The sequence below is a fragment of the Artemia sp. Qi Xiang Cuo genome, chromosome 7 (genome assembly GCF_049724085.1).
Source record: "Artemia sp. Qi Xiang Cuo chromosome 7, ASM4972408v1, whole genome shotgun sequence".
Lineage (NCBI taxonomy): Eukaryota > Metazoa > Arthropoda > Branchiopoda > Anostraca > Artemiidae > Artemia > Artemia sp. Qi Xiang Cuo.
In genome coordinates, this window is record NC_142800.1 from 13,609,722 (window position 1) to 13,632,408 (window position 22,687).

At 33.2% G+C, this 22,687-nt stretch overlaps 1 protein-coding gene across 1 annotated transcript in view; it reads left to right on the forward strand.

The window, feature by feature from the left end:
- Ppn (proteoglycan-like sulfated glycoprotein papilin) overlaps positions 1 to 22,687 on the forward strand; it is a 264,027-nt gene that overhangs the window by 125,962 nt on the left and 115,378 nt on the right. The window contains exons 26-27 of the mRNA XM_089091753.1: positions 9,292 to 9,498; positions 22,320 to 22,490. Coding sequence (XP_088947879.1) covers positions 9,292 to 9,498; positions 22,320 to 22,490 — 378 coding nt within the window. The remainder of the gene's footprint in view (positions 1 to 9,291; positions 9,499 to 22,319; positions 22,491 to 22,687) is intronic.

Below are 22,687 nucleotides of genomic sequence, written 5' to 3' on the forward strand. Positions count from 1 at the left end.
ACTGTTCATCCAATATACTGTTTAAAGATTTTTGTTAGAAACTATTTTGCTGTTTGTAGTATTTATCCTAATTAGGATGGATGTCCTTTTGCTAAATCTTTTCTTCTTACATCTAAGTTAACCATCTATACTAATTACAATTTATAGGTTTTTGTTAAATATTGTTTTATTAAATTTCAGCAACAAAGGGAATCAATGCCTTTGCTAAATACGGTTCTCCCATGCGTAATATTTATGCAAAGTTTTATTATTTACATTATTTATATAATTTATAAAAACTATTGTTTTTAAATTCAATTGCAAAAAGTCCCATTTCCTCTGTTAAATAGTATTAGTTTTTTCATTGTTTTTCTTACTAATTTAAAAATTAGAAACTTGGATAAAATCGATTTCCCGCAAAATTTTGTTACTCAAGGTAGAAGGGAACTACGATTTTCACAAAAGGATCTAATTACGCTAAGAGTTTCTATTATCAGAGAAACCTTTAATTATCAAAATGTAGATGTTTCTAAGACTATATGTTTTTCTGGAGTTGCTTAGTGATAATATTCTCTTTTTCAAATGAGAAGGAATAAAATTATTTTGTGAGTAGGAATCCTTATAATGGTAGCGGGCCGCTTTTCAGGGGTTCTCTAGCTTTGGATGGTGTACCTTTCCGGTAGCATTACTCCGGGGGTTAGGGGGCTGACTCCCCGTAAGGTTTACCTAGACCTTCTTCCTAATAGGTGATACCACATGTTTTCTTGTTTCTATACCCCACATGCTATTTTCTTGTATGTATTGGATTACAGTATTCTTCTGTTCAACTGGCACCAAGAAGAGGACTCGTCAGTGAGGCTGGGAGAACTGTCTGTAGCCCCTGTCCTGAAAATTATTTACCTTGGTTTACCAATTGGAAAGGATATCAAAACTACCCGCTCCCTTCTTATTGATCATCTCCGTAAACGCTTGGCTTTTCCTTACAGTAAAGTAGTTTCATCTAAAATCACTTTCAACCGTTTAATTCTGGCTCAACTGTCTGGTGGTGAATCCCTTCCCCATGCACTTTACCTAAACCTATTTTAGAGAATTTTTCACGATCCAGAGCAAATGAATTTCAGATCTACAGTTTTTATCTATGTAAAGTTCTTGTGGCGGCTCCCGCCGTGGATAAGAAATTCGTACTTTGCTAAAGCATTTTAAATTATGGACCCGACAACAGCTACAGCTGAACAAATGAAGCGGTACAACGAGAAAGTTTCTTCCCACCCTTGGTACCGTTTGCAAAGGTAGTAAATCGCTGTCCATTTAATTTTATTCGCACATCTCTTGTCATATTTAGTCTTTTTACCGTCTCTTGTAATATTTAAACTAGTTGATTGAGTCCGTTGATTTCGAATTGAAGTTATCAAGTATTTTGCTGTTAGTTGGTTAGGTTAGTTGAATTGAAGTTATCAATCGTGTTTTTCTTGCAAAAACAAAATTTCCCTTTTATATATATATTAAATAAAAAAAACAAGTTTTTTAAACTGAAAGTAAGGAGCGACATTAAAACTTAAAACGAACAGAAATTATTCCGTATATGAAAGGGGCTGTCCCCTCCTCAACGCCTCGCTCTTTACGCTAAAATTTTTTATTGTTTTAAAAAATAAAGTTGTGAGACAGAGTCAAATTTTAGCGTAAAGAGCGAGGCGTTGAGGAGGGGACAGCCCCTTTCATATACGGAATAATTTCTGTTCGTTTTAAGTTTTAATGTCGCTCCTTACTTTCAGTTTAAAAAACTTGTTTTTTTATTTAATTTCTGATCGTTTTTTAGTTAATACAGCTTTTATTTTGGCTTGCCGTCATTGAATAAGTAAACAAAATTTGCATAAAAATTTTACTTTTCTTTTGCTAAATGGCTGTCTCTAAATTTGGTTCTGACATAATTTACAAATTAACTTACGTAACGAACTTCTATAGTCGTATGTTTTTTTTCTGGAAAAAAATACTGAGTTGCAGATTTTTGGAGTTATGAGCTTGAAACCTATGTAATAGGGTTTTCTGATACGCTGAATCTGACAGTGATTTTCATTAAAATTTTTTCACTTTTAGGGGATGTTTCCCCCCTCTTTAAAAAATCAGGTAAGTTAACAAAATTTGTATATTTAGAATCAGCATTATAAGCCCATTCTTTTGATACATTTATTGACATCAAAGTTCCGTTTTTAAAAGTTTCGCTTACTATTGAGCCGTATCGCTTGTTTTTTTTTATTGTTTTTTTATTACGTTTATGTTATTACGTATATGATGGGGTTCTCCCTTAGTCAATACCACGCTCTTTACGTTAAAAGTTAAAAAATTTTTAATTCACACACCCCTGAATCACAAAGGCCGTTTAATTAGAATAGATAGCTCTTTTTAAAGCACTAAAAAACTGTACCGTAAAGAGCGAGGTATTGACTTGGGTGAGAACCTCCTCATATAATTAATAATTTCTTTTCATTTTAAGTTCTAATGTTGATTGTTACTTTCAGTTGAAAAAACTTCTTTTTTTTAATTTAATTTCTGATCGTTTTTTAAATAATACTTTGAATTCCGGCGCCCCCTTCATATACATGCACCGTACCCAAAATAAAAACCAACCACAGAAAAATTATCCCGAGTAACCCCCTCCTCCAGCCCCCCCCCCCCACCAAAAAAAATTCTTCCTGAAAATGTCTGTGTACTTCCCAATAACCAATACAATATGCAAGCAATGGGCAAAGTTCATAACTTGCAGCCCTTCCCTGGGAACTGTGGGGATTAAGTCATCCTAAAAGACATATTTATTAGATTTTCGACTATGCTGAGCAAAATGGCTATCTCAAATTTTAATTGGGTGACTTTGAGAAAAAAATGAGCGTGGAAGGGGGCCTAGTTGCCCTCCGTTTTTTTTGGTCACTTAAAAAGGGCACTAAAACTTTTAATTTCCGTTCCAATGAGCCCTCTTAAGATATTCTAGGACCACTGGGTCAATATGATTACCCCTGGGAAAAAAAAACAAAAAAAGACAAACAAATAAACACGCACCCGTGATCTTTCTTCTGGCAAAAAAAATGCAAAATTCCACATTTTTGTAGATAAGAGCTTGAAACCTCTACAGTAGGGTTCTCTAACATGCTGAATATAATGGTGTGAAGTTCATCAAGGTTCTATAACTTTTAGGGGGTCTTTCCCCCTTTTTTCAAAAATCAGCCAAATTTTCTCAGGCGCGTAACTTTTGATGTGTAAGATTAAACTTGATGAAACTTATATATTTAAAATCAAAATTAAAATCTGATTCTTTTGATGTATCTATTGGTACCAAAATTCCGGTTTTTAGAGTTTCGGTTACCATTGAGCCGGGTCGCTCCTTTCTTACTACAGTTCGTTACCACGAACTGTTTGATATATATATATATATATATATATATATATATATATATATATATATATATATATATATATATATATCAAACAGTTCGTGGTAACGAACTGTAAGTAAGGAGCGACCCGGCTCAATGGTAACCGAAACTCTAAAACCGGAATAATGATGGGAAATCCGGCGCCCCCTTCATAGCAATTTTCCTTCCCCCATGAAAACTTCCTTCATGGAAAGATCCTCCCGTATAACCCCCGACCCACCCACCCACCCACCTACCAGAAAAAATCCTCCCTGAAAACGTCTGTATATTTCCCAATAACCAATACTATATAATGTTTTAGAGGTAATTACTTGGCAAGAAAAAAAAGAAAAAGAAAAAAAAAGCACATTTTTGTGCAACCTGCCAAGTTCTATTCATTGTCTGATGCCCATTTCTGCAGTTGTCCTTATATATATATATATATATATATATATATATATATATATATATATATATATATATATATATATATATATATATATATATATATATATATATATATATATATATATATATATATATATATATATATATATATATATATATATATATATATATATATATATATATATATATATATATATATATATATGTATATATATATATATATATATATATATATATATATATATATATATATATATATATACTCATATATATATATATATATATATATATATATATATATATATATCATATATATATACTATATATATATATATATATATATATATATATATATATATATATATATATATATATATATATATATATATATATATATATATATATATATATATATATATATATATATATATATATATATATATATATATATGTATATACACACAAGAAATTCGCACCTTGTTAAAAATTTTGAAATTGCGGACCCGACGGCAGCTATAATTGAGCAAATTCAACGGTACAACGAGAAAGTTTCTTTCCAACCTTGGTACCATTTGCTAAGGCAGTGAATCGCTGTCCATTTAATTTTGTTTGCCCGTCTCTTGTCATTTTTAGTCTCTTGTTATATTTAGTCTTTTACCGTCTCTTGGCTGTATTTTTTTTATTTATTTATTTTTTATTTTTAATTCACTAAGGATTATTTGGATTATTTTGGTTTAGTTTTTTTATCAATTATGGCTCTATGAAACGATGCACACATTGCTTATGTTTGTTCAGTACTTGGGGTAGTGCAGTGTATAATTGAGGTTTTGTTTCTCGTCTTTGTAATTTGTTCGATGAGTTTTTTGTGTGTGTGTGTGTGTGTTTTTTTCAGTTTTTCTTTTTTACTGATACTCCGTCTTTTGTACCTTTTTTTGATGGGAAATAAGTAAATAATAATAATAATATTATCCCATCCACACATATGATTTCTGACATTTAACCCATTAATCTGAGATCCAAAAATAGAATTTTCTTGAATACATGCAAACTATATGTTTGCATGTATTATTCTCTTTTTCCAAATGAAAACTTATTTATTATGAATACAGTTATTATGAATAAAATCATGTTGTGTTTTACGTAAAATGAGAAGTTAGAACTGGCTAGAACCTGGTGAAGAGGCTAGTTCACTGGAGCTATAGATTAGCTTGACTACAGGGTTTACTGCTATCTAACTTGTCTCCAATGCAGAACATTCAGGATAACGGACTGTATGTCCATCTTTACCAAGTGTGGGCTTTGAAGAAGATAATCTGCGAGATTAGAGGAAATTAATTGTACTGATAAACAAGGTTCTCAGACTTAGCCTCAGATTAATTCGTCTAACCACCAACCCACCAGCAAAATTGATAAACAAAGGAACAATGATTGTATAGTTCTGAGTCATCAAATATCAGGGCCTTGTATCACAATGAAATAAGGAATTTTGTCACTCCTGGGCATTATGAACATCCATGGTATCAAAAGGGCGTATCTGCAAAATTTTAGGAGCCGCTAAGGGCTAAAAAAAAATGCTTACGATAAAAAAACGTGAACGCACGGATAAAAGGTCTTTTTAATTCCTCCATCTCATCTTTCATCTGCCTCCTTCTCTTTTTCTTATCTCTATTCCTTAATCTCTTTCTCTCTGTCTCTCACTCTCTTCCCCCTTTTTCTTTCTCAATATTTCTTAGTAGGAAGTTCAGTTTAAAAAGCAGTTTTCTGAACGCATCGTAAAGAAAGCTAAGATCCTGTATTTCTGTCTCTTTTTTTCTCTCTCTCTCTCTACTTCTTATTAAAAAAATAAAATCTTGGTGAACCATTGCTCAAACTAGAAAATTTGGTATAATGCTTAATTGATATTTTAATTAAAAGTACTAAGCAAATTTTCTGTCCTTTAATGAGCATTGAAGAATATTCATTAAAAACAATCTTTGTTATTATTGAAGTCTCACAAACAATAAAGACGACTAATTCAGAATATGCCTTAAAAGGAAAACTTTGTTCAGTTCAGAAACACCACTTGAGGCTGTTGATAAATAAGATGCTAAGGGGCTCTGAAGGAATGGCTAAAAAGCCTAGAAGAATTTGGCGTTTAAAGTTGACTATATTAGGCCTCCTTATGAACCCTCTATACAGAACCCCCTATACAGAACCCCTTTTGGATTAAGGATTTTGATCGTAAGTAATTTATTTAGGTGAAGATCTAAAATTAAGGGGGGTAATTAATTCATAAGATGAGTTTGAAAAAAATCTTTATGCTTAATTTTTTTTCTTCATTAAGACTAATTTTAGCAAATTTTTTCGTCTCTCTCCCACCTATATTCTTGTTTGCTGGATAATAGCGTCAAATTTGCCAAATCCAGAAAATGTATAGCAAAAAGTTAAATTTAAAAATGAATTGAATATTTAGATGCTAAGGGGCTCTGAAGGAATGGCTAAAAAGCCTAGAAGAATTTGGCCTTAAAAGTTGACTATATTAGGCCTCCTTATGAAACCTCTATACAGAACCCCCTATACAGAACCCCTTTTGGATCAGATTTTGATCGTAACTAATTTATTTAGGTGAATATCTAAAATTAGTGGGGATACTTAATACATACATGAGTGCAAAAAAATCTTTATGCTTAATTTTTTCTCCATTAAAATTAATTTTAGTATATTTTTTCGTCTCCCTCCCACCTGTTTCTTGTTTGCTGGATAATAACGTTAAATTTTCCCAAATCCAGCAAATGTATAACAAAAAGTTAAATATATAGTAATAAGATATGAACGAAAAATGAATTGAATATTTAGAGTTGATAACCAACGGTTAAAAGATTAAAAATCTTGCAAAAATGTAACGAAAATAATCAACGTAGAAGTAGCTATAAGTGATTAGAGAAAAAACAATTAACAAAAAAAAACTGGCTACTAAATTAAGTTTGAGATAAAGTTGATTTTCAATTGTGCAATCTTCATAGCAACAATTGAATAGGGAATGAAACAAAACGTATATGAGAAACATAAAAAAAAGTCGGAAAAGAAAGAACAGAACAAAAGTTAAACTGAAAAAGAGGTGAAAAAAATCTTAGCTTTCCTTTGTTGAAAGCTAGTGTAAAACTCGAACGAGGAAAAAATGCTGCCAAGATTCTCCACCTCTACCCTTTTCTAGAATCCCCAGTCTGTTACTGTGTGTGTCACGGCCCTAGTGATAAATACTAGCATTTAGAAGAACTGTTTAGTTATCTTTGATTTTTATAATTTATTGTAAGTAAAGAACGAACATTAGCAAGAAAAGAGTAAATCGTACAGTTATAGCCGAAACTCTTAAAAAGCTTTGATAACAATATGGTAGTAAAAAGAATTATCTTCTTTTGATTAAATAAAAAAGTTTTTTTCAACTAAAAGCAAGGAGCAACATTAAAACTTCAAAGAACATAAATTATTCTGTATAATTGGGGGTTTTCTCCCCCAATTGGGGGTTTTCTGTATAATTGAGTGGGGGTTTTCTCCTCCTCAATCCCTTGCTCTTTTGCTCCTTACTTTCAGTTGAAAAAAAAACCTATATAATTCCTTCCAAAAAAAAATTAGTATATTTCCCAACAAAAAAATACTTTGATGTGAAATTACGTAACTTACAGCCCTTATCCAGGCACTATGGGGGTCATGTCATCTCTAAAGTAATAGTTAATGTACTTTTCAACTATACTGAATCAAATGGCTATCTCAAAATACTGATTAGATGTCTTTCTGGAATACAGGGGTGTGGATAGCTGCCCTCCGATTTTTCTGGTCACTTAAAAAGGGCACTAGAACTTTTGATTTCTGTTCGATTGAGCTCTTTCCCGATGTTCTAGGACCGTTGGTTCGATACGATCGCCCCAGGGAAAAACAAACAAACAAATAAATTAAAATGCATTGGTGATCTTTATTTCTGAAAAAAGACAAAATTTTACATTTTTGTAGATAAGAGCTTGAAGCCTCTGCATTAGGGTTCTCTGATATGCTGAATTTGATATTAGGATTTTCATTAAGATGAGTAACATTAAACTTAATGAATTTTATATACTTTTATAATCAGTATGAAAACCAGATGCTGTTTTATGTATCTATTGTATTAAAATTCTATTTTTTAGAGTTTTGGTTACTATTGGGCTGAGTCGCTTCTTACTTACTGTTCGTCACCACGAACTGTTTGAACTGTTTGATCACTTCAAATATGTACATTTTATTAAGTTTAAAGCTACTCCCCCCCCCCGAAAAAAACACTACGAGCCGGATAAAATTTACTCGATTTTCAAAAAAGGAAGAAACACCCCTAGAAGGGTGAGTGTCCTTGATTAAAGCTATGCCATTCAATATAGAATATTAGAACACCCTATTGCCGAGGTTCCAAACCCACATCTTCAAAAATACGAATTTTTTTTTTTCTAAAAAAAAATAAAAAAAAAATATAGAGGAGGGTTTGGTGGGGGAGAGGGTAGATAATGATCTTCGTTTTGGTTAAAGAAGCAGGATGACATATGCGTGTTTATTTGTTTTTCTGTTTTTTCTAAGGGGTGATCGTATCAGATCAATGGTCTTAGAAGTCTAAGAGATCTCAATGAGCAGCAATTGAAAGTTTTAGTGTCCTTGTTCCGTAGCAAAAGAGATAATGCCCCAGCAAAGTTGTGTTTTCTGCCATTTTGTAGCGCAAAGCAACAATTTTGGTCCAAAGAAGGCCAAAAAGGTGTGAATTGGAAATTTTGAGGTAACCGAAGTGTTTAAATTTATCAAAAAATGATATGTTGAGCCTCCCAATTTCAGAGGCAGTAATGTCGCATGACAATGCATTGTTTTTTTTAAGGTGGATGTAACCCATACAAAATAAACCTTTAATATGTACATTTCTTGCATATCTTCATTTAAATAATATTCTTTTGAGACCTGATACAATTATATACAGCAGTGTATAGTTGCAAATCAGCTATTATGGAGGAGGTTTGGTGGATCTTTGTGTAGGGGAAGGGGGAGCAAGGCCTCAAAAAGTGCATTTTTACCTAAATTTTTTAACTCTCCGTAAGCCTTCAGATAAATATAGAGGAGGGTTTGGTGGGGGAGAGGGTAGAAAATGATCTTCGTTTTGGTTATATTTTCTAATTAAAGTTACTTTTTAGCTGCTACTTGTTTTCCATATTGAAGGACAAGGCCGTGCCCAGAAGGGGGGTTAGGGGGGTTTGAACCCCCCCCCCCCCCAACCCTCTGAAACGTTTGTCTGACTCATAAAAACGTAACAAAAATGGATATAAACAAATTTTGTATGTGTTTTTTGAGGTTTTTTGTGTACCCCCCCCCCGAAATTTTTTTTGTTACCCCCACCCCCCTCCCCCTCCGAAAAAAAATCCTGGGTACGGCCTTGTTGAAGGATAAAATATACCCTATCTTTACTGTTTTTCAAGTTTTTTGGCATTTTAATGTGTTATTTTCTTTGTAATTTTAGAGACAGATGTTTGTTCTTACCAGCCGTCTGCTGGAAATTGTACAGATTACACGGAGAGATGGTACTTTGATTCAAGAGAGCAAAGATGCATTGGTTTTCTCTATGGAGGTTGTCAAGGAAATGGAAACAATTTTCTCACCCAATCTGATTGTGAAGGTCGATGTGCCACAAGAAAAGAAGCTGAAACTACTGTTGACTTTAAAACTGGTAATATTTTGAAATCAATTTGATTGTCAGACCTATTGCATTATTTTGAAAACGTTAAGTACATTGAATTAGACATGGAACTACACTCGGCCGTGCTTTTATTTACAAGCACCCTGGTTTAAAGTATTCGTGCTGATTTGGGCCTAAAAGGAAAAGGGAAAAATATTTTGATCTATGAAAATGATTGGGGCCTGGGGATTCCTTTCCTAGGAATAACCTGGTTGGGGGATTGGACAGTAATGTCCATTAATTTCTTAAAGAATTATTGCTTTACTATTTTAATGATGCCAACTTGCTCTACAGAAAGTTGAAGAGCCTGAGTTTAAATCTTCGACCCAAGTCAGTCCTTTCTTGTAAATTAATATTTTTTTTTGTTGGAAGTATTATGGTACATCTAGTGGGCATTCTGCTATTCTGGCTATTGCATTTTACTAGGAGCTAGTGACCTTTAAGCTAGTGACCTGGGCACACATTGAAAAGCGAAAATAATTCTATTTAATCCTAGCAGATATAATCCTATCTGCAGGCATCTAATAATAAAGTGACCTGAGCCTATACAGCTGATGTGGGGATGGAAATACAGCAAAAAGTATGGCTTACAACGTGACAGCAAAGTGGATTTGCTGTTCAATTCCACAGGTAGGGTTCAAACATAAAAGTAATCCATCATATAATTTAAGATCTTCAAAAACAATACGGAAGTACAGAGAATATGAAACATGAAATAACAAAATAAATACTGGTTTACTGAACAGCAGCCAATCCTTTTATGTAATTTGTGGTTATTATCGATTTCAATCAAGCAAAGTTAGATGACATGAATGACATCACTAAGTAAAAAATGAAATGAACCAAATTATAGATAAAGTTATAAGTTACGTTATAATTGTATTTACGCTATATTAATAGATAGATAGATAGATAGATATTTTATTTATGAAATATGTAAACTACCCTACCTAAATACCCTGGAATGAATTTCCTTGGTATAAACATTTTTTTTTCTTTGAAGGATCTTGAGGATATTTCAGATCAGTCATCAGTGACTCTAGTGACCATGGACTTCTATTCACAAGCACCTCATTTCAGCGTCTTCATGTATCGAAAAAACAGTAATATGTATCTAAATGGGCCGCAGAGTGGCTCAAGGCCACTTAAAACATGTGGTATACAGAAAGAAAATCAGAAATAAATGTTATCATAGAATTCCTTGAGTTAATTTTCCTAGTATAACTGCCTTCCTCATGGGGAGCGTGAAACGCCTCAAAGTAGATATGATCTAGTGTACAATAAAAGATCTCTTAAAACATCGTAATTTTTAGGCCCTCTCAAAGGGAAAAATTTCACCTTGTTTTTCACAAGCCTGAAATTTCGCATTTCAGGGACTTTATTTTGGCATGGTCTTAAAAAAATAATTTGTAATAATGCCCCAGAAGACTGAATGTTTGCCAAGTGTCTTTAAAAATATGATTGTCAAAGTATTTTGAATAAAGCCAGGAAATGACCTGGAATCAATTTTTTATAACATGGTCCCCTTGTTTAAAGAAAGCTTCAAAATACTTTAGACTTAAAAAATATCTCTTATGCAGGCAGCAAATTAGATCAGTTTGGGTAAATCAGAATGTATGCCAGTTGTGGGTAAAGAAATTTGTTTATCTTGCTATTAAACAACGTTTTTTTTGTTTTACTTTCTTCTTTTTACTTTACTTATTTTGTTTTTACTGTTTTTGCTTTTACTCTCTTTTGTTATTACTTGTTTTTACTTTCTTTGTTTTACTTTTTTTGTTTTTACTTTCCCAAATGGTTTACCTGAACTAGATTCAGAAGAATCTACTACACAAAAGAATGAACACGTAAGTAGAATACAGAAAATAATCCTAAGAAAAACGGAAATGTGCATAGTATACTTTAATACTATATAAAACAAATAATAATTACAGTAACATAGCACCTTCTATTGTCTTTCTTCTAAGAAAGACAAAGAAGAAAGTAAAGTAAAGTAAGTAAAGTAAGAAGAAAGTAAAAGAAGAAAGTAAAGAAGAAAGAAGAAACATTGTGCCGTTCGACGACAGTGTTAGTTAATAAACACCAAAAGGACTCTTTATTAAAAGCAATCTTAACTACAACTCTTTCATTAAAAACCCGTATTAATCTCTTGAGAATTACAATTTCTAGACTTATGGGCATTATAGTTTTTACATTCCTTATTATCTCCTTCAAATTAATTAATTCATTTATTTATTTTATAACCCATCAAAAATATAAGGCATGACGAAGGAGTATAACATAAAGAAAGGAAATGAAAGAAACACACACAAAAACAGGAGCAAATATGTATAAACTGAAACTCGAATAAACCAAACAATTCGGAAAACTAAGACACTCCAAGGCTGATAAACCTCTTTGCATGAAACATACAAATAAATACAGTATAAAAATTATAATAACCCAGCAAATCAAAAAAAGGAAAATAGCATTAAAACAAAAACCCTTCCAAGGTTGGCTCGACGGATAATCTTTAAACTTGAAAGAAAGCCTATCTGCAGCATCAAGAGGATCCGGCAAGCTGTATCTCTCCCGCAGTCTACCTTTCTAGTTGTAGGAGGAGCCCGAACAAAAAGCTTTAAATATTTAAAGAAGGCCCCCTTGATTTTCTATTTTATCTGATTGATAAAATATCCCAAGCAGGAGCTAAACATATAACAAGAGGGAGAGAAACAGCATAATATACTTTCGCAAGGTGGCGTTTACGCTATATATTCTTTGATCAAATCGTATTTGAAGAATTGTAATTAGTTATTTAAGTTTATTCTCCAAAACAAAGTGTTCAGAATTCTGTGCCAGCACTTATTTAGGCCTTGGACATTAACATCATCATCATAGTATCATAGTATTGAAAGGTGATTTAGATTGGATTTGTTATTATAATTTTTCTTTTATAATTTCATTTATCTATTATTATTTCTAATTCAGTTAATAAAAAATATGTTCTTATTTATTTCTTTTGTTAAATATATAGGTTATAGTTTATTTATTTTTGGTTTGTTTATAATAGAATTAATTAAACAGTTGATGTTTTTTTTAAATAGTTGAGTTAATAAGTAAGTAGTTACGTGGACTTTCGTGCGACTGCAAACCTTGGAGAAAACTTCATAAGTTTTCTCCAGCGCGAAAGTGCTGTTTATTTTATTTATTTATTTATGAATGGGAAAATAAAAAAAAAACTTAAGAGAAATAAACTTAGCTCTGAAATTATTTTAAGATTTAGTTTTAATGGTTTATCTATTTTTTTCTGGTACAGTTGCTATCTATTAAGTAAGTTGTTTACTTCAGAAACTGAGTTTCTCTTACAATAAGAGAAAGCTTATTTTAGTATCTCTAAGCACCTCCTAGGAGATAGAAGTCCATTTGTACAAAAGGGAGTTTGAAGGCTGCTAAATAAACATGGTATCTATTAAATTTACTGGGATAGTTGCGTATCTGTGTAATCAAGGTTGACCAATGGCAGGCACGGACGTAGGCAAGGGCCTTTTTGTCCCCCCCCCCTAAACAAGAGAGAACAAACAAGTTGAGATCAAATTGTCGATTTTTTTTCATTTCTTGAATTTTTCCTCCATGCACATGTTTGTGAATTTGATTCCCTCCTACTAAAGCAGTGTCCTCCCTCAAGTAAACTTGTAAATAAGTTCAAAAGAAAACTTATCAAGTAAACTCTCCCACTTGACGAGTGGAAGGAATACAATTAGTGTCTTGAGAATAGTGAAATTACAAAAATTATTTCACCATCAGGAATTTGGATCAATAGCTAAGAGTAGTAAATATTTACCAAAGATAAAAGGAAAAAAAAGAAGAAAACGCACAATTATTTTAGATTATTAGTAGGGATTGATTCAGAAATACAATGCTGTTCTTTTTTTTGTTATAGATATTAGTATCTCACACTCACATGAATAGTTTCCTCCACAAATATTGTCAAACCAGCCCCTCCAGGGTCATGGGTGTTCATGTCAGGTGTCTTCAGTATGTGACTTTTTATAATATACAATGTTTATCTTAATATATTATAATTAATCAATTATAATTAAGCAATTAATTTTCAAGAAAAGCTGTTACGCATTGGAAGAAAAAAAAATATAATATTCATTTTTTCTTAAGATTTCTGTTTGAACAAAACCTTGCGTATTTGTCGGAGTTTCTTTTGACTCCGTAGATTTTCTTTTCCAATAAATAGCCTTCTCATAAATCTCCACAGAAATGATATACAGCTTATCTCTTCTTGCAAGAAAAGGAAGCATGGATGACTTGCTTTCTCAATCTTATTCCATTTTTTGACTCTCTTGCTTTAATCTGAAAAGACTTTCTCTTTGTTATTTAACACCTCTGAGACTAACGAACATAATTATTAGCCCATCTTAGCCCAGACCCCATCTAAATATTCATAATCTATAGGATGAGGTAAAAGATAGGATAAAACAATATACATTGAAAAAACATCAGCATTTCGAAATTAATAAAGAAATTCAATTGAATTTTTTTTTATTGGTTAGAATGGGAATAACTATCAATGTCCAATATCTACTTCTTTCAACACTGAATGTAATATCTGGCTTCTAATTCTTTCGATGTTCGTTGCGTGGGGTGGCCATGTCTTGGGTGGACCCAAATTTGAAAAGGTTCTTTCTTGTGTAGTAGTTGAAAATGGCCAAAGAATTGTAAGAAGAGAGATTGTAACGTTGCACGTGTAAAGTTCAGCAAGAGCCAAGAGGGATTTTTCATCTCTTTGACATTGTGCTACTTCGTATTCCACAGTCTGGGCTCTTGACATATATTCTCTGGGCTGGATAAATTCAAACTCAAAGGTAAATCTCAAGTTTGAACGCTGAAAAGTCAGACGTTGTACTATTCGACTGGGGCCAAGTTGCTGCAACTTTTGAAGTTGAACTTGATGGAGTATCCATTGCTCCTAAACTGGGAATGAAATATCTAGGCTTAAGGACGTTCGGTACGATAAATGTCATTTTGCGAGTCACAGTCTCGGCCGACAGTCTCAAAGAAAAAGGACCCATTAGCAAATTTTCCCAGCGCCACAAGGAGGCGTGGGAAAAAATTTCACAAAACAATTTTGGCAAAAATTGAAAGGAGATCAGAAATATGTAAACAGTTTGAAAACCCAGTGAGATGCTAGTTTAAAACAAAGCAAACCTAATCTAAGCAGTTTGTCTTGAATTTTTGTTTTCTTATTATTATTTGTTTTTAAAGGAGACACTTGGGGCTACAATCCAGAAAAGTATGGATGTAGGGTAAGAAATAGTTATTGTATAAAGGGCTTCGTGTTGGGGGGGGGGGAGAGACCCTTTTCCACTTTAATGGAAAAATTGTTTATTGGAAAGTGTTTTGGTAGCATATGGCGACTTGCAGTGTGTCAAGTTCGGCTGCTGATTAATTTTAGAAAAAGAGTAAGTGACGTCTAAAGTTAAAATTAGATGTATTTTCAAACTAAAATTTGTCGTCACTGAGAGGACAGGAGATATAATTTATAAAATTATTTAAAAAAGGAAAACGTATAATCTCTTGCCAATTGTTTAGCGAAATGCTGTTTATTCAATGTACAAACATGATAAATAATATGCACCCTGTATTGGCGAAGATTTTAATCAAGGTAGTTAGCACAACAGGAACCCTTCAAAGCTGTCAAATTATTCAATGATGCTTCTTTTGAAGTTATTTCTAATGTTTTCCAAGCATGTATCCTAGAATATTTTTAGGGATTGTCCTTCCCTGAACTTTAAAACGAAAATTTTGCTCCGTTTAATCAAAAAGACAAAATTTACGCTTTTTAATGATATAAGTTTCATTGAATCTGAATATCTCTGTCTCCGGCACAAAACGGGAAAAGTTAAATGGTTTTTCTAAGATTTCCGAAAAATTAGATGTTGACTTCTATTTTTCTGTTGTGCCACTCATCAAGGCAACTTAGTTTTTTTTACATCTTAGGACATTGGGACTAAAAAATTATAGAAATTTCTAATATTTTTCCACCCCTTTTCAGTGTATAATGTAAAATTATTATCATACATTAAAATCATTCTAATAAAGGTAAATCTACTTATATAGTTTGCTATATCTCTAATTGTAGAGAAAAAACAATTTATAAGAAAGTCGGTTGTTTTTTAGTTAAAACCAAATAACAAGCCTCGCTATCACAATCAGTAAAGCATGTAATCGACAAGATTCATAATCACAGGACTGTGAATTTTTTTTTTAGCCACAATTTTTTTTTACCAATATTGAGAATATGTTCGTTTGTGCATTAAAGTTTCTTTTTTGGAGTAAATATTTTTCTTTAGCTTACTGCTCTAACCAAACTCCACTTAAAAATGCTGGTTCTTATTTATTTTATAGATTAGTTCCTGGTAAATACTTGCCTTATCTCTATAATCGATCTTGACAAAAAATAATACACAGCTTATCTCTTAATTTTCTGCTTTCCTTGCAAGAGAAGAAAGCTTGAACGACTTGCTTTCTCAAGCTCACTCCAATTTTCTTCAGCGACGTAAGTGTAACTTGATATTAATCTTTCTATGTCACTACTGAATGAATACAAGACTAACGAACATGTCTATTAATGTGTTTACGGTCTAATTTGTCATACAGAATATTATTTTTGGAAAAAGTCCTGGCTGAGAGTCAATTGCTTATTAATATTATGACAAGACTGATAGTATGTACCAACAATTTCTGTATGGAGTGCATTATGGGAATCAGATTAGGCTTTCGATAAAAAGCCCATCATAGGCCTGCCGAAATAAACTTCTAATTTGTCCTTCAGAATATTTCTTTTCGGAAAAAAATAAAGACTCGCGTCAAGAATGCACTATTTCTTACTATTATGACAAAACTGAGCGTGTATGCAAATAATTTTTTGTTTGAAGTGTGGATTGAACTCCAGTCATGTTCTCAAAAATCAATTATAATTATGTCGGATTAAGTGCAAAATTTGTCCTTCAAGATGCTAACTTTCGACAAAGCGCAAGGCTCTTGTTGAGGATGCATTGCCTCTTAAGGTGTATGTTCCATCTGAGACAAGTGATTTTGCGACGAGTCTGCATCTGTAACTTGCACCAGAAAGACGAGATACTTAAATAGTTAGATCAAACAGTTTGTGGTAACGAACTGTAAGTAAGGAGCGACCCGGCTCAATGGTAGCCAAAACTCTAAAAAACGGAATTTTGATACCAATAGAAACATCAGAAGAATCGGATTTTAATTCTGATTTCCAATATATAAGTTTCATGAAGTTTAGTGTTGCCCATCAAAAGTTACGCGCCTGAGAAAATTTGGCTGATTTTCGAAAAAGGGGGAAAGACCCCCTAAAAGTCATAGAACATTAATGAAAATCATACAGTTATATTCAGCGTATCATAGAACCCTACTATAGAGGTTTCAAGTTCCTATATACAAAAATGTGGAATTTTCCATTTTTTTGCAAGAAGAAAGATCACGGATGCGTGTTTATTTGTTTGTTTGTTTTTGTTTTTGTTTTTTTCCCCAGAGGTAATTATATTGACACAGTGGTCCTAGAATATCGTAGGAGGGCTCATTGGAAAGGAAATTAAAAGTTCTATTGCCCTTTTTAAGTGACCAAAAAATGGAAGGCAACTAGGCCCCCTCCCACGCTCATTTTTTTCTCAAATTCACCCAATTAAAATTTTGAGATAGCCATTTTGTTCAGTATAGTCGAAAATCTAATAAATACGTCTTTTAGGATGACTTAACCCCCCAAAGTTCCCAGGGGAAGGGCTGCGAGTTATGAACTTTGCCCATTGCTTACATATTGCATTGGTTATTGGGAAGTATACAGACATTTTCAGGAAGGATTTTTTTCTGGCGGGGGAGGGGACTGGAGGAGAGAGTTACTCGGGAGAATATTTCCGTGGAGGATGTTTCTTTGGGGCAAGGGACATTTCTATGAAGGAGGCACCAGATTTCCCAGTATTATTTAAAAAACGATCAGAAATTAAATAAAAAAAACAAGTTTTTTCAACTGAAAGTAAGAAGCAACATTAGAAATTAAAACGAACAGAAATTATTATGTATATGAGGGGGTTCTCCCCCAAGTCAATACCTCGCTTTTTACGCTACATTTCTTAGCGCTTTCAAAATAGCTGTCTATTCTAATTAAACGGCTTTAGTGATTCAGGGGTGTGTGAATTAAATTTTTTTTTAACTTAGCGTAAAGAGCTTGGTATTCAATAAGGGGGGAACCCCCTCATATGTGTCATAACATATATGTAATAAAAAAAAACAATAAAAAAAACAAGCGATACGGCTCAATAGTAATCGAAACTTTAAAAAACGGAATTTTGATATAAATAAATGTATCAAAGGAATGGGCTTATAATGCTGATTCTAAATCCATAAATTTTATTAAGTTTAGCAGTACTCATCAAAGGCTACGAGCCTGCGAAAATTTACCTGATTTTTAAAGAAGGGGGAAACATCCCCTACAAGTGAAAGAATTTTAATGAAAATCACACCGTCAGAGTCAGCGTATCAGAAAACCCTATTTCATAGGTTTTAAGCTCATATCTGCAAAAAACTGCAACTTTGTATTTTTAGCCAGAAGAAAAATATACGAATATAGAAGTTAGTTACGTAAGTTAATTTGTAAATTACGTCAGAGCCAAATTTAGAGACAGCCATTTAGCAAAAGAAGAGTAAAATTTTCATGCAAATTTTGTTTACTTATTCAATGACAGTGATTCAAAATAAAAGCTGCATTAACTAAAAAAACGATCAGAAATTAAATAAAAAAAAAATAAGTTTTTTAAACTGAAAGTAAGGAGCGACATTAAAACTGAAAACGAACAGAAATTATTCCGTATATGAAAGGGGTTGTCCCCTCCTCAACACCTCGCTCTTTACGCTAAAGTTTGACTCTGTCTCACAACTTTATTTTCTAAAACAATAAAAAACTTTAGCGTAAAGAGTGAGGCGTTGAGGAGGGGACAACCCCTTTCATATACGGAATAATTTATGTTCGTTGTAAGTTTTAATGTCGCTCCTTGCTTTCAGTTTAAAAAACTTGTTTTTTTTATTTAATTCACTAACTAAAACAAGTGATTTTGCCACGAGTCTACAGCTTTAACTTGGACCAGAATGACGAGATACTTATATAGTTAGATTCAAGTGATTTTGCGACGAGTCTACATCTGCAACTTGCACCAGAAGGACGAGATAGTTATATAGTTTGATTCACTAACTAACACAAGTGATTTTGCTACGAATCTGCAGTTGTAACTTCAACCAGAAGGACGAGATACTTATATAGTTAGATCTACTAACTAACACAAGGGATTTTACTACGAGTCTGCAGCTTTAACTTGCACCAGAAGGACCAGATACTTATATAGTTCGAGTCAAGTGATTTTGCAAAGAGTCTGCAGCTGTAACTTGCACTAGAAGGACGAGATAGTCATATAGTTAGATTCACTAACTAACACAAGTGATTTTGCTACGAGTCTGCAGCTGTAACTTGCACCAAAAGGACGAGATACTTACATAGTTAGGTTCAAGTGATTTTGCGACGAGTCTACATCTGCAACTTGCACCAGAAGGACGAGATAGTTATATAGTTTGATTCACTAACTAACACAAGTGATTTTGCTACGAGTCTTCAGCTGTAACTTGCACCAAAAGGACGAGATACTTACATAGTTAGGTTCAAGTGATTTTTCGACGAGTCTACATCTGCAACTTGCACCAGAAGGACGAGATAGTTATATAGTTAGATCCACTAACTAACACAAGTGATTTTGCTACGAGTCTGCAGCTGTAACTTGCACCAAAAGGACGAGATACTTACATAGTTAGGTTCAAGTGATTTTGCGACGAGTCTACATCTGTAACTTGCACCAGAAGGACGAGATAGTTATATAGTTAGATCCACTAACTAACACAAGTGATTTTGCTACGAGTCTGCAGTTGTAACTTGAACCAGAAGGACGAGATACTTATATAGTTAGATCTACTAACTAACACAAGGGATTTTACTACGAGTCTGCAGCTTTAACTTGCACCAGAAGGACGAGATACTTATATAGTTCGATTCAAGTGATTTTGCAAAGAGTCTGCAGCTGTAACTTGCACTAGAAGGACGAGATAGTTATATAGTTAGATTCACTAACTAACACAAGTGATTTTGCTACGAGTCTGCAGCTGTAACTTGCACCAAAAGGACGAGATACTTATGTAGTTAGGTTCAAGTCATTTTGCTACGAGTCTGCAGCTGTAACTTGCACAAGAAGGACGAGATAGTTATATAGTTAGATTCACTAACTAACACAAGTGATTTTGCTACGAGTCTGCAGCTGTAACTTGCACCAGAAGGACGAGATACTTATATAGTTAGATTCAAGTAATTTTGCGACGAGTCTGCAGCTGTAATTTGCACTAGAAGGACGAGATAGTTATATAGTTAGATTCACTAACTAACACAAGTGATTTTGCTACGAGTCTGCAGCTGTAACTTGCACCAAAAGGACGAGATACTTATGTAGTTAGGTTCAAGTCATTTTGCTACGAGTCTGCAGCTGTAACTTGCACCAGAAGGACGAGATAGTTATATAGTTAGATTCACTAACTAACACAAGTGATTTTGCTACGAGTCTGCAGCTGTAACTTGCACCAAAAGGACGAGATACTTATGTAGTTAGGTTCAAGTCATTTTGCTACGAGTCTGCAGCTGTAACTTGCACCAGAAGGACGAGATAGTTATATAGTTAGATTCACTAACTAACACAAGTGATTTTGCTACGAGTCTGCAGCTGTAACTTGCACCAAAAGGACGAGATACTTACATAGTTAGGTTCAAGTGATTTTGCGACGAGTCTACATCTGAAACTTGCACCAGAAGGACGAGATAGTTATATAGTTTGATTCACTAACTAACACAAGTGATTTTGCTACGAGTCTGCAGCTGTAACTTGCACCAAAAGGACGAGATACTTACATAGTTAGGTTCAAGTGATTTTTCTACGAGTCTACATCTGCAACTTGCACCAGAAGGACGAGATAGTTATATAGTTAGATTCACTAACTAACACAAGTGATTTTGCTACGAGTCTGCAGCTGTAACTTGCACCAAAAGGACGAGATACTTATGTAGTTAGGTTCAAGTCATTTTGCTACGAGTCTGCAGCTGTAACTTGCACCAGAAGGACGAGATATTTATATAGTTAGATTCACTAACTAACACAAGTGATTTTGCTACGAGTCTGCAGCTGTAACTTGCACCAGAAGGACGAGATACTTATATAGTTAGATTCAAGTAATTTTGCGACGAGTCTGCAGCTGTAATTTGCACTAGAAGGACGAGATAGTTATATAGTTGAATTCAATAGCCTCAGATCTATTCATTCATTGAGCCAGACTTGTAATACTACTTAGACTTTTTCTTGGAGAAGGATTTAAACCTAATCCAAAAATTTGAAACTTATTCAACTAATGTTCAACATATTTTTAATGCGAGAAACCATATACACCATATAACAATATAACAATATAACAATGTAATTTAAACAATATAACAATATAACAATAAACCATATAACAATGTAATTTGGTAGGTGAATTGAGCTGTGGTTCAACTATGTCATGATACCAAAATTGCTGTTTTTCCATGATATGTATGAAAGCCGTAGGAGAGCAAGAAGAATTTACACAGGGAGCATGAATCTTAAAGTATATACAACTTCTTTTTCTCTTTGAAACCCATCATAACTTCTTTTGAAAACCCATCATAATTCGGCCAAATTAACTTTCTAGTTCGATCTTCCGATCAATTTTTGGAAGAAAGGAGACTCTTGTCGAAAATACCCTGACTATTGACAGGGCTGGGGACATTTGCAAATAATTTTGCTTGGAGTGTGACAGGGAAGTTAGGCTAGGTTTTCAAAAATTATCATAGTTTTGCTAAATTAATTGCCGTATTTAGCTCAAAGATAATACTTTTGGTAAAAGACAAAGTATTATATGAAAACATTTTTTGTGTGGAAGGTAGGAAGAAATCAGATCAGATATTCATTGGAGACCCCATCTTCCGAATTAACCTACTATTTATGTAGCAGAATCTTAATTTTTGAAAAAAAGAAGTCACCTGTCGAGAATGCATTGCCTGTTACTGGTACGACAGGGCTGCGTATGCAAAGCTTTTTTGCAAAAAAGGGTGGGGACATTTGCAAATAATTTTATTTGGAGTGTGAGATCGAAATTAGGCTAGATATTCAAAAATAACATAGTTTTGCTAAATTAATTGCCATGTTTAGCCTCAGAGATAATACTTTTGGAAAAAGACAATTATATGAACACATTTTTGTGTGGAAGATAGGAAGAAATCAGATCAGATGAGACCCCGTCTAACGAATTAACCTTCTAATTTATCTAGCAGAATCTTGCTTTTTTAAAAAAGAAGTCCCCTGTCTAGAATGAATTGCCTGTTACCGGTACGACAAGGCTCTGTATCCAAAGAATTTTCACAAAAAAATTACGATCAAGATTGGGTTATGCAGAAAATCTTTTATCTAATCTTTTATCTTTTATCTAAATCTTTTATCTAAATTCGGTTTGCCGAATTTAGTGTCTAATTTATTCTTTAAGATATTCCTTTTTAACCAGAGGAAGGCCTTTGCCAAGATTTGATTAGTTCTTACTGTCATCTTAAAGCTGATGATTGAATTTGCATTGTAAAGGTGTAATGGAAATAAAAGTATATGAAAATATGTTATATGATTACCAAATTATCTGTCTAATTTGTTTTTCAGAATATTGCTTTTTGGAAAAAGAGGAAGGCCCATGTCGAGAATCCATTGCTTCTTTCTATTATGACAAGACTGACGGTGTGTGCAAACAGTTTTTATATGGAGGGTGTACCGGAAATCAAAATAGGTTTTCAACCCGACAAGAATGTGAAAATCGTTGTGGAAATGCCCAAGGTACTTCAGACTTATAATTATAATTTTAGCTTGATTAGCTCAAATAAGGATGTAAATTTAAAAGGAATTTTTACCCTTATTTATATATAATAAATAAACATGAATGAACTATAATGATAATATTAATGAAAATTACCTTACCTTGGTTTCTTCAGTGCCATATGTGGCGCATAGGGTATCGACAAAGTCTCTCCATT